Source organism: Streptopelia decaocto (genome assembly GCF_964273445.1).
Source record: "Streptopelia decaocto genome assembly, chromosome: 15".
In the NCBI taxonomy this organism is placed as follows: Eukaryota; Metazoa; Chordata; class Aves; order Columbiformes; family Columbidae; genus Streptopelia; species Streptopelia decaocto.
This window is the reverse complement of record NC_138670.1, coordinates 4,544,971-4,558,155: the sequence shown is the minus strand read 5'-3', so window position 1 is coordinate 4,558,155 and position 13,185 is coordinate 4,544,971. Positions and strand designations below refer to the sequence as shown.

The 13,185-nt window shown below is 43.2% G+C and overlaps 1 protein-coding gene across 2 annotated transcripts in view; it reads right to left on the bottom strand.

Moving 5' to 3' along the window:
- MLXIP (MLX interacting protein) overlaps window positions 1-13,185 on the bottom strand; it is a 44,342-nt gene that overhangs the window by 5,670 nt on the left and 25,487 nt on the right. The window contains exons 8-16 of one of the 2 annotated variants that reach the window (XM_082066412.1): window positions 12,651-12,742; window positions 11,836-12,502; window positions 8,471-8,592; window positions 7,556-7,742; window positions 6,648-6,772; window positions 4,788-4,886; window positions 3,683-3,810; window positions 2,521-2,644; window positions 408-537 (exon numbers count right to left, since the gene is read on the bottom strand). In XM_082066412.1, coding sequence (XP_081922538.1) covers window positions 408-537; window positions 2,521-2,644; window positions 3,683-3,810; window positions 4,788-4,886; window positions 6,648-6,772; window positions 7,556-7,742; window positions 8,471-8,592; window positions 11,836-12,502; window positions 12,651-12,742 — 1,674 coding nt within the window. The remainder of the gene's footprint in view (window positions 1-407; window positions 538-2,520; window positions 2,645-3,682; window positions 3,811-4,787; window positions 4,887-6,647; window positions 6,773-7,555; window positions 7,743-8,470; window positions 8,593-11,835; window positions 12,503-12,650; window positions 12,743-13,185) is intronic. The other variant, XM_082066413.1, reaches the window with a different exon arrangement.

Sequence of the window (13,185 nt, the reverse complement as noted above, 5' to 3'; positions counted from 1 at the left end):
ACTTGCTGAATTGCAAAGGGGAAAGAATCAAGCAATCATGCCCAAACAGAAAGTAATTTGAAAGCTGAACACAAATCTCAAAAGTCTTCCTTCACAATGAGGTAAATCACACTGGCAAACTTACTCCAGCTAGAGTGGACTATTTGAAAGTTAAATGCAGCTTGAGACTGTTTAAATTCTGGTATCTATATTCAGCAATTATTTTTTCTATTCAGTTTTAAGCATGCAACCAAGTGTCTTCACAGCCAAAAGAAGTTCTTATTTTTCCATTGAGATAATAAAAAGGAACTGGAAGTCATATTCAGCACCACATGCTTTCTTTGTCATCCTCTGACTTTCAAGAAATAGTATTACATGTGGTGTCGCTACTACAATCTGGAATAACGGCTGGATAGAACTTCACTTACTTGGCCTCAGAACAGGAAGAGAACAATGCTGATCCAACCAGGCCATTGCAGTTTGATTCAGATCCTTAAAGCTTGATGTGGAAACCATCCCATTGAATGACTCGAACAATGGCTTAATAATAATGCTGAACTGCAAATCATCAAATGTTAAGGGAGATAACAAAGGAGGAGTGAAAACATCCTGCAGGAAAGGCTACTACAGTTTGGTCTGCAGAGAAACCAATGGACTCCTAAATGGACTTCAACTACAAAAGGGATTGCAACACTTCAAAAAGTATTTTTAAATCTGTAACACTAAGACAAAGGAAAAATTTGAACCTCACTTCCTAGTTATATTCCTCATTTTTTGTAAAACTCCTGTACAACTCACCTGATCTCCTACAAACCAACTGCACACTGTGGCACTGTTGCAAGTGCTTGAGTATCTAGAACTTCTACATACACGTAATTTGTTCAGTTTCTTCATTGCCACCTTTTCCATCCAACACTGATGGTTTCATAGCAAAAGGGTACAGAAGCCTTAGCCTGCTCTCCTGGAACGCTCACCATATTTGAACTGAAAACAGCTTGTTATGACACTGTCACAATAATTCACCAAGTAGATTCTGACTTACAGGTACATTTACCTCAGAAGCTGGTTGGATGACAAAATTCATCTGAAGGCTCAGAATCGGTGCTTTTACCACATTACTCCAGATGGGATTTCCTGACTACAATCAGCAGCGTGTGAGACTGTGGCCCAAATCAATCTCAGCAGGGTCACACAGCCCCAGCTCTCCCACTGTGGCTGACAACCAAGATCAGTCTAACAATCACCCAGAACACTTGAGTGGATTTGCATGTGCTTACAGACTTTTACAGAGTGACTGGAAGAACAACCTGGGTATTATTCTGTCGATATTCTAATATTCAAAAGTATTCTATTCTTGGGTTATCTCTAGTAGCCAAGACCAGATTACTCATTTCCCCTCTATGTGCAACAGAAACTATGGTATTTTCATATTTGTCATGAAACTGCCCTTCTCTCTCTCACAGTCATTTCATGAGGAGCAGATTTTTTATTACTATTAGCACTCACTCTGGACCTTTGTCAGCTTTTACTGCAAGACATTCTGAAACATGTCCGCATGTGTTAAGGATTCGATCCAGCTGTCAGAACAACTGCTCTGTCACAGTTATATCCTGACTTGTCAAGGGAAGTTTGGGAACGTTACTTTGCATATCAACCTTGTCTTTCATCAGCTACAAAAGCCTTTGTCTTTCCCAAATACTACAAAACCCAGCTACCCAAAATTGCACCTTCATCCCTGATAACCTCTGCTAATCTCTAGAAGTCTCTTACTTCCAAATTCTGGAGCTGTTTAACACCTTGAAGCTGCACAAAATAAACACACTATCCAATCAGCAAACACATGTGGAACTGTCCTTAAATAACCATTTCCATTGTTTTATTAAAGACCTATATTTTTGTAATTGTCTTGAAACTATTCCAGAGTTAACAGTGCTGTAGAATCCAGAGGTTCAACAGTTGCACCAGCTCTATGGTATCATAGACTGGGTGAGATCTTGCTGAGAGTTGTTTCCTAAAAGGATGTTAATGGTGACTTTCTAGGGCCAACAAAACCCAGGAAAGACCAAAGAAAGTATTGTCACATATCAAGGTACTAAAACCACTGTAATTCCTGCATGCACAACCACGCACATTTGTACTTATATTATCCAGGCAGTTAGGGTGAAATAACCAGTACAGAACACAAATATACAAAATATAAACTGAAAATAAATAGCTATATGAATGTATGAAGTTTAAGAGAGCAGTTTAAGAGAAGGTTAACACCACTGGTCATTGCTAATTACCAATATCCCTGAACTGATTCAAGCTAATGATGTTTGATCCAGATAGTCTGATCCCACACTTTAACGTGAAAGGGTTCTGCCTCGCAACAGTCTATAGGGCAAGGATTCATACCCACATGGAGATGTGAATGACAACTGAGGATGTAAGTTATTTGAATAACTTGGCTTAAAACTCACAGCATCAGGATCCAGAGTTCTTGGCTCTAAATATATTAGTATCAAACCTCAAGTTCAGCAGGTTAATACAAAAAGATACAATCCAAAACTTCCAGTTCTGCAGCGTCCTGATTCTCACATACTCATCAAACATACTCCTCAGGTGGTCAAATCTTTGTCGTGTGATGAGAACCCCGGTAGCGGGGAGCTGCTGTTGACACGAACTGAAAAGAAGAGGTTCTGAGGTCAAAATCCCCATCAGAAAGGACACACTTCTCTTACAGAATAAATTATAGCAAGAGAAAAGTGTGTATCCCCAGTACACTTGACCGAAGTAGCTTCCCAGTGCATGACCCGTCCCAGAATGTAATTGTTACAGCCAGGAATACATACTGTTTCCAATCAATTTTGTCTATATTCATGCAGCAAAGGGATTTCTCAAGCTGCTGCACACCTGTTATTATGAGCAACAAAATAAAAAATAAAGTATAGTATAGAACAAAGAAGGTTTGGGCATCCACATTAGGAGTCAAGGACAAATTTACAGAGTTACTCCTGAGCAATGTTATACAAGAAAATGTTACAAGGATGCTTTACGATGCAAGGATGCTTTAAAATAAAACCAAACAGACGTCATCATACTTTTAAAGAAATATAAAAAGATTTTGATTTGCTGATAAGTCCAACATAATGCCTAAGCCTGACACCTCTGTGGATGGAAGGAAAGCCACCAGGCTTCTCAATGTGCATTGTGATAACACATAACTATCGTAAACCCGCAGAGGAAACTAAGGCACCGGGAAGGTGAAGTGACCCATCAGGGCTATGTGCAGCCAGTGGCACAAGCTTCTTGATTCCAAGTCCTGTGTCTTACGTACTCAATCATATTTTCCAATAAGAACTGACTGCATTTGGAAAGAAAACTGCTGCAAAGCCATCATGAAGAGTGATCACTTGGTGAGTCTAGCTTTAAAAAAACCACCGTCACTGGCTTCTTCTCAGAATTATTCTGACCTAATGCATCTTTTCTGTTGCTGCAGTTGTTGTGCATTTGTGCTCAGAGCTTGCTGAAAACCCCCATGGTTTGCTACCAGAGCCCATCCCACAGCAATGTTGCTTTTTGTTTGGAAGTTGGTAGCAACCCTACTTGTGTTCAACACCCATCTGTGGCTTGGTACGACATCTGAGGCAAACATCCCATTGTCAGCCAAAGCAACATTCAAGCTGCTCTGCTCCGTTACAGAAATCTCCCCCAATCTCACATGATGGTGGCATTCAGCTCCTCGATTTCTTCCCGAAGGCGCCTGGTTTCCTCTTGCATCTGGGCTCTTTCCTGCTGTAGTTTAGCGATATATTCTACTGTTTTCTGGAGCGTGAGTGCATGGCTGATCTAGACCAAACACAAACACAGAGCTCACTTCATGGAACAAAGCTAGACAGATGAAGAATTTGCCCCATACCTGCTGTAACACCCAGAAAAGCACTTCAGCCCCTTTTCTTAAGTTCCCTTCACCATGTGCAAAAGCACACAGATAAGCAGATCAAAATACCTAAGATAATACTGAACTCTTAATTTCTTTGGCTCATTTGCACACTAGTACAGAGAAAGGTGGTTGCAGTGCTTGTTTTCTTCAACAAGTTACCTTTTTGCTACTTTGCTGAAAGTATTTTCACAATTTTACATGGTTTATTTCATTACCTACCCTCTTAAAAATATTTACTTAAGTACTGAAGGATGTGCGACATCTGCTGACAGATTAATAGTGTTCAAAATTTACAATATAGATTATTTAGTTTGGGAAACCTGAAGTCGTTAACCAGAAGGTACCATGGTCTGGCTATCACCAAAGGAGAAAGAAACAACGTCACGGATCTTTTTAAAAATACTCTTCAGTTTTCAGGAAAGAATTAAAAATCTGTACTTGAGAAACAAAAATAATCAGACATTTCACTAAAGCCACTATGTCAGATGAAAGGTGATGTAACAGTAAACGCAAAGTCATCTTATGCTGCAAATACAACAAAAATCCTCATTACTGGTGTCCCAAGAGCAAGGATTGCAAAGATCAGGTTTTTTCTTTCCCTGTTGGCTTTAAAGCTGCAGTATTTCATCAGACAAAACTCGTTCAGCATTTGAAGCTGCCTCAGAGAACAATGTCTAAGAGAGGAAGCGCTTTCACATGCTGTTCCAACTATAAGCTGTGGATTTGCCACCCTTCCCTTTCCAAGTCCCTCAGTTTGAGTGTCTCCCTTGACTGACTGGCTTCCTCATTCAACAGCGAAGAGACTAAATTTAGTCACAAGCCTTTTTAGAATGACCCTTCCTTATATCCCGTGTTAAACTGTTAGTGCTGCCAAGTTACTTACCAACGTGGAGTTGGGTGAAACCAAGTTGACCAGAGCATCGAAACCAATCTTGATATTAAACCTTCTTTTTTGTTCTGACATATGCTTCATTTGTCGGTTCTGCATAAATAAAATTAGCTTAGTCTATGCTGCTCTCCTTTACCATTCTACTGCTATGACTACAGCAGTTATTCAAATTCACAGTATGATTTTTCTTGAATTGCAGCATTCACAGTCTTCCCAGTCAAAGCCACACAACTATAAACTTGCAAACAATTATTTAAGTTATTAAAAATGAGTGTCCAGTGTATTAAATTCCAAACCTTTAAAGTTTTATTCCTACAGTAAAAAAAATGCTATTTAAGACTGTTACACAATTGCCTTTTCTGAAGTCAAATTCCAATTTTTGAGGCATGTAATTAGTTAGGATCTTGTTGAAGCCTTTAAGAGTCCAAATCATTTATTCCTAATACATACATAATGTCTACTGATGTAAACAGGCAGTCTGACAAAAATAAGAAAGAAAAAAGAATCCACAACTTCGGGCTATCCTGAAGATAAAGGCTTTGTCAGGAATTAACATCTTTGTTTGTAGCATTAAAAACTTAGAAGCTGTTTCCACCAAGATCCTTGGAAGGAAATAAGGAGTTTGCCCTTTGAGAACACGTTCTCGGCAGAGCCGGCCCTTCCGGCAGTAGCTCACCATCATCACCCCAGTTTATAATGGTGGAAAAAAATGTAATGCGGTGAAGTAACTGACCCAAACCACAGAAAAATGCAGGTTCAAGGGCAAAACTGAGATTTCCAGTGTCCTCCGTGCTTTGCCAAACTGAAAAAACAACGTTACCCAGCAATATAGAACTACTATATACTATAGCCCATCTTGTTGCAGTGCCCTTACTCTTAAGAACACTCCTCCATCTAGCGGCCACTTTCCCACCATCGGCCAGTCCTAGTAATTTGTTCCTTCGTTAACTTGCGCTCTAGCAGCAAGAACAGGCTGCAACTGCTGACTGTGAGCACTTACGGCAAGCAAAGAACGGCAGACTTTGCAGGTAACTTGCAGCATGCTCAGCAAGCGGCAGCTCTGATTCTCCTCTGCAACAGAACTACAACTGGGCGCAACCAAGCTGACATTAACTCAAAGATAGAGAAGCCCAAAAGAGGCTGGTATTTGCGGGACGGTGCACTAACACTCCCTTTCACAAGTGAATGAATGAAAAGGTTAAAGCTGATTTTCCCACATTGGCTGTTTTTTGAGGAGAAGCTTCTCAAACCGTCACAGGAAGTGTTCTGACGAGGTCAGCTTGTGTATGAGATACAGCCAGATTTCAGATGCTATCTCTAGACCGCTGAGTTCTCACCCCAGTAATTCCTGAAGTGTTTTACAGCTGTAACTTGTGGAGCTGCTCCTCTGTGGAGCAGCATAGCGTCCCTGGAGACATGCAACTCACTCAGCAGGTCAAGAACTCCCTCCCTCCAGCAACAGCCAGAGCCCTGCAGAGCTGAAGATCCCCAACAGAACAATGGCAAAAAGCCACAGTTTAGAAAACTAAGCCTGAAACCTTCGACTGAGTAAACTGAGACCTGTCATAACACTCCTGTGAGCCACAGCAGGACCTGACGTCAAGACCATAAGGACCTGCAGAGGTACAGTTAAGCCTGGCCCCTTTGGTGACACAGCGCTGAGGAGCAGAACAGATTATTGAAGTCTGACATTTTAAGATGAACAGAGCAGCAGACATGCAGTGCAAGCTAAGCCTAAAGCACAAATACTCCACCGTTCCTGAAGCACGACTTAGTCTCTAGTCCATGCTCAGACGCCAGGGCAGAAAAGTAGCTACAAAGCCAAAGAAGAAAAGCACCTCAAAGGACACACACCTTAAAAGCCGTCATAGTGGGGTCAGTGGCAGGTTTTCCTGAGCAGCTGTTCTGGGGAGACTGTGGACTGGGGCTCTGCTCAGAGGTGCAGGGGGAAGCTTGGCCTGAATTCTTACAGTCCCGGCCTTCATAAAGGAAGAAAGAAAAGTCACATTAACAAACAACTTTCTGTAGCAAACGTAACTGCTGAGAAGTTTCTATTCAGAATTGAACTGAAATGCAGTCGGCAAACAAATTATTGATGCAGCAACCACATGGCAGAAAATGTTGAGATTGCTGAGAAAGTTTAGTATCTCGTGGTACAAGGCCCATACATCCCAAACAGTGATACGCAATACTCTTTTCACACACACACATTTCAGCAAAAGCACGTTGAACTCATAGGCTTCAATTCCATCGTTCTGCTGTACTCCCCCGTTTGAGGCTCTATTGGCCTGGGATAGGATGGTAACACAAGCCGTTTACCAGCAAACCCAGTACACATCTCTAAAACCAGCCCAGATACTGCTCTATCAACACGCATGCAAAAGGAGTCATTGCACTTACCTACTGTTTACAACGATTGTGTCTGAGATTCTCCAATCAAAATGATACTTACGATACTGAACAACAAACCTATTGAGGACTTTCTAGGCAGATGCCTCTCAAACGAGTTTAATTTCTTGGTGACTATGAACGGTACATCCTTTCAGAAAGGAGCACAAAATTGCAGTTTGTGGGAACACTGCACAGTAGTTTAAGGCAAAAATTGCAAACAACTGGATGCGACTGAAGCTGCATGGTAGAAGGGTCTAAAAAGCTTTTCCTTCAAAAATGATCCAGGGATCCTCAAGGCCCATTTACACCCTGCCTAACCAATGGAAACACAAATGTGCAGGGGACAGAAGGTTTGGAGCTTTCTAACTTACTAGGTGTAGGTGAGGGAACTTGTGAACTGCTACTGTGGGAAGACATTTTCTCCCCTTTCACCAACGCATCCTGGACTACACTAGGAGAGAAGAGATGTGAGACTGTGGACTGGGTTTGTTGACTACTTGGTGCTCGCTGTGCTGGACCAACCAGAATGTTACTATGGAACTCCGTCACCCCGGGAGCCTGGGAACAGCATAGAAATAGCACAGAGAAAAACAGAGAGAAAGAAAAAGAGCAGGAAGAGGGGGGTGGGGCAGAGGGAGAGAGGGGATAAGAGAAAGGGGAAAAGGGGGAAGAGAGAGAGAGAGAGAGAGAGAGAGAGAGAGATTTGTTACCTCGCCTTTCACTAAAAGTAGCAAATTAACACATGATTAACAATCTGATGACATGAAATAAAGGCCAATACATAAGGAATTGGCAGGCACAGAAGTTAGTCTTCTGGCAGGAGACCAGTAACCTTTCATAACTTAAAGCAGTATTAAAACACATGAACAGCATAATATGCTAAAATCTATTTCCATCTTCCTGCACACAACACATTGGGAAGCCCGCTCACGTACTCAAGGCGTGCTTTCCAACAGGCCCAGGGAAAGGTGAGCATCCTGGGTTCCTTCTGGCTTCTGCACGATCCATAAAAAGCACAGTCCATCCCCATTCATGGTACTGCACACACACACCTCTTTGCAATCTTACTGTTGCGTGAGGCAGAGTCTGTGAGGATTAGATAGTGCCTCCAGGCCCACAAAGTAGCTAAATGAAAAACAAGCAAACATAATGCCGAATGCACAAATGCATGTGCTGGGTAACAGGTGAGATTCAGTGGACTAGTTACCCTCCTGAGTACATTACGGCTCTAACTACTTGCAAATTACAGGCCTAAAAAAACAAATATATTTTTTTCTTCTTCTTACTCTGACAATTCCAGCTGGTGCAATTGCAACATTAGACTGAGACGTGGCTGGCGTCAAAATCCCCTCTCTTTTTAAAGGTGCTGGAGTTACAATCACAGCTCTGGACTGTCCCTGAAAGGCAGCTGAAGAACACAATTAAGTTAGAATTGTTAATGACACACACAAAAAAGATGGAGATTATTTTATATGAAATAACTTGTCATTGAACAAGGGAATAGATTAATGGGAATCTATTTGGTACTATTTCATTGCAATATGCCACCAGTTTTCTGATAATCTCAACCCCACGAATCCAGTCCAAAGGACTCCAACACAGCAGGTATTTCTGAGGTTTCTAGCATCGTTGTCACTGTTTCAAGGTGAATTTACAGAGGTACCTAGTAAATCAGAGAGAAGGAGGATCATCTTCACCTCTACTCTCACATCCACACTTGGATCTCAGGCTTGCTCTGCTGACCAAGAAGGGGTCATGACAGAAACCAACTCAGTGCTTCATGCTCCCTTGTATGTATTTTAAATTCTCTTCCCCACCACTTCACTGACTATCTGGTTTTACAGCTGTTTTACAGGACACGCAAGCACAAGACAACCAAATGTGATTGGGAATCAGTACCAAAATTCCAGAAAACAGGCTAAAGAACCAGGAGTTCTGCAGTGTTAGACAGCTAGAGATCATTGTGAATAGCAGCAATTGTCTCCGCAGAGAAAGTTACAAATGAAGTCTGTACAGGAGACTTGCCCTCACAACAGGAATCAGAATCCTTGCTCTCAAGTCGGTTTTTTTCACCACTACAGTATTCTAGTCTAAAATAAATCTGTTAAGGTCTCAATTTAACCAACGCAGATGTACAGTTATTGACATGGCATTAACACTGACACTGTTCTTGCCAAGGCTTTGCCCAGAACATGACTAACCATCCTATATTGTTACTGAGAGAAGAATCCCACAGAGACACAGTTTCTGTCTGCTCTTTGAGAATACTACACCAAACTTACTCAGTTTCATTCTAGGCTGCATTGGCTCCAGTTCTTCCTTATACTAATAAAGTTGTGATGTAGGAAAAGTGTTCGAGTAGTTCAGTCACTGCCAACCCACCCCTCTGTGGTTTAGCATCAGGATACTGACGGACACACACAGCAGAACAACTGCTGTGACCAACAACAACTGTGTTTTGAACCAACTAAAGTTTCTGTATAGCCTTTAGCAGAAAGGCCTGTGGACTGCACAGCTCTTGGGTCAGCCCTTGCGTGGGTCTGTCTGGCAGAGAGCGCTGTCGTCTGACAAAGGGACTTCATTCTGTCTGAGCATTCCCACATCTAAAGCTGGAATCACAACCCTTCCACTGTTCACTAATGTTAAGCCAGACTTAAGACCTCTTTACTGAGCTCAAGAGCCGGCTATTACCAGTGCGTTAATGGTGCTGCACAAAGTGGCTATTTCTGACTTCCACATTTGGGTAACTGTAACAATCAGCACCTATTTAGATTTTTTCATGCTTGTATCCTACACGTGCATCTTTTGCAGACTTCTCTCAAAATCAGAACATTTATCCTGAAGCGGTGATAACAGAGTTCTCTCCCATGTGAAATCTTGCACCTGATAAGAGAATCTGTGCAGATTTTTGAGTCCTTATATCACAGGGCAGTAAATGTTACACATTCCTTTCTAACACAGGTTATAATATAATTTGTTTTAGTAATGAGATGACTTGTTTGTCCTGAACACAAGTGACAGGCATAAATGCCTTAGTTACAAGTACTGACATTTGTTCTATTTATGCTATTGGATCTGACCTCTGAGCTTGGTGTCCCAGTGGCTTAGGAGCACTGTGATCCCTGAACACACACCACTGCCAGGAATTAAAAACAGCAACAACTTTAAATCTAGATGAGAAGCAAAGCCATTTGTTGTGATGGTTCAGAAGTAATTGATGAAGGATTGGAAAAGTGATACATGGGGTGAGGAACAACCCAGGAGGCACTAAGAAAGCTAGGAGCAAAAACTTTCTGAAAATGAGAGATGCCTACAATGCTTTACTAGGTGAGAAATGCACATCTCAACTGCTGAGGGTACACGGACTCTTGCTTTATAATGTACTGTAGACAAAAACACTGCCGTTAACAACCTGTGCTATTAATCATGGGTCATCTTGTTCCCAGGGACACACCAGAATTAGATCCTTGGGTCTGTTCTACTCCTGAACAGCAATTTATTTTTTTTTGGTGGGTAACCACAATGCCCAGCCCTGGCAGACGCACCTGCTTCTTAGTAAAGCCTGTTCAACAATCCTCCTCCAGGCAGGGTTTTTCTTGGATTATTGTTGCACATTTCAGGTGACTTAAGTCACTTGGCCCCCAGCCAGCGCAAGTCTAAAAACAGCATGCGACAATCCTAAAAAAACGTGTACTGCCTGTCCTGTCTAGTCTTGAGCTTTTCCACAAGAACCACCACAAGCAAAACTCTCTCTACTCACACTTGCTATTCTTAAACGGCTCCAAATCATACGCGATGTGGAGGTCCCAGCAGATTGGTTAGGCCCTCATACTCTGAGCTGAAAATCACGTGCTCCTGGCAGCATCTCAAGAGTCTGCAGATTGCTGGAGTCAAAGACCTCCAGCTGCCCTTCCTGTTCTTAGTCCTTCCCCACTGGAAGGGCTGATTCTCATCCGCCTGGTCCTTCCAGGGAACACTGGTGGTGGATGAGAAGCACACTGCCCTGTTTCCAACCGCACCAACGCTGTGGTCCACTTCAACAACTGCTCCCCAGCCAACACCGGACTTAGTCTCAAATTGCTTCAGGCACACCAAGATGAACCTCAGAATACAGCCAAAGTGTTACCAAAGGACGTACACGAGTACCCTGCTATTACAGAGCGTGATGATGCACAGGGAGGTGTAGTGACTTGTCCAGGGCAACCAGATGAGTCAATGACAGTGACACATGTGGCATTCTCCATTCCACACCACCTCCTCACCATCTCTGCTGTGACTGAACACTCTGAGGGACAGTTAATCAGAACAGCATTGAAAATCCAACCCAAGGTTTCTGTGGGGTAGGAGCACAGAGCTCTACTCATCCCACGGGCTGATGCATCTACACAGCCCAGCACAAATTTTATGAGGAGATATCCCCCTCTTTGGCAAGTTGGCTTTTCACATTCACAACCAAACTGCTTCCAGTCCTCGCAGCAGTCAAAACATCCCGTTGAACAGTGTAGTCACACACCAGTGGATTCAGAAGTCCCTCGGACACCCTTAAGAAGTTATATTTCTACTTATTATGTAAACCAAGAAAAGCAAGGTCTCTCCCTCCTACTAGTCCCACTCAAAAAAAGCAAAGCATCACCCCCCTAGTGCTTCTCACCTGGGGTGATGAAGGCATTCTTTACCAATAAGGACACTGTTTCAGGCTTCGGAGCAGGCACTCTTTTTTGTGACTGTTTGGGCCTTGTCCCAGTGCTGGCCAGAGGAAGAGCTTTGGGGAGTGCAAATGTCAGCTGGGACTGCAGCTGGGGCCGGGGCTGGCCCTGCAGGACAGCAGTCTGGAAAGCCAGGTTACAAGGCACTCCTGCACCCGGCTGCTGCGTTGCCAGGATGTAGTTTTGGCTCTGGCTGAAGGTGGTGGCAGGGGCATTGTGGGTCAACGTCGCAGAAGCTGTGTGGGTGATAACTGTAGATTCACAGAGGCCAGACTTCGGGGCTTCTGGTGCAGCAAATGCAGCTGGTGAAGAGCTTAAGTTGGAATTCAGAGGCACTGCAGGCAACGGGGCTGGGTGCTGTTGCGTCGCAGGTTGAAGCAGTGGCAAGGGTGCCTGAAACACCGGCATAAAAGTCTGTGGCCCGCTGAGAGATGAGGAGTCAGGAGTGAAGTCTGGTGGCTGGATGAAAGATCCCTCACTCCTAATGCTGGAACACTGGTCGGTGTCAACATTGGGAATGACAGGTGCAGGTACCGGGGAAGCAATCAGTCCGTCACCGAGGGTGCCTGCTGGAAGCGGGCTGGGCAACGAACCCGACGGCAGGACAGGAGACTGGCAGAGAGGAAAAATATTACAGATTGAGACAGGACCCCTGAAACTTACCTGAACTCCTTCTGAGAAGGAACGTGGCTCATATCAGAGTATTCGTAGCACACACATGTCTGAGATCAGGCTGTTTTAAACAGTGAGAACCTCTTACCTGGGAAGAATGGCTGCTGCTGTCTGTTGTACCTGAGCTGACAGCAGACACAGAAGGGAAATAACTACTGGAACGACTGGGTGTGAACAAATCTGAAATATGAAAAGACACCTATTAATTATCTGCTTTTCATACTCAAGGTACGGCATTGTTAGATGCTACAATTCACAGGAATATTAATATTATTTAGCAAATAATGAAACCAGGAGATTTTTGCTTCATGCAACTGCTGCTGACTGAGTGATGTATTGTTTTCCGAGGAACTGATCTCTTCAGGGCAGACTTCTTCAACTTTCATGCCAGCTGAGGACAATACAAAAATCAGTCTGCTGTTTAAGGTTTACCTGCACACAGACAGCCAAGAGCTGACTCTCAGTGCAGTCCCACAAGATTTGTTTTCCTGATGCAGACTGCACGCAGGCCCAGCAAACAGATGTGACTTTTGACTTCCATGAAGATCCATAAACATCGAAGTTCTCAGTAGTAGTTTCATGTCATATGTAATGCTTGAGAGTACCAGAAAATATTCCAAGGC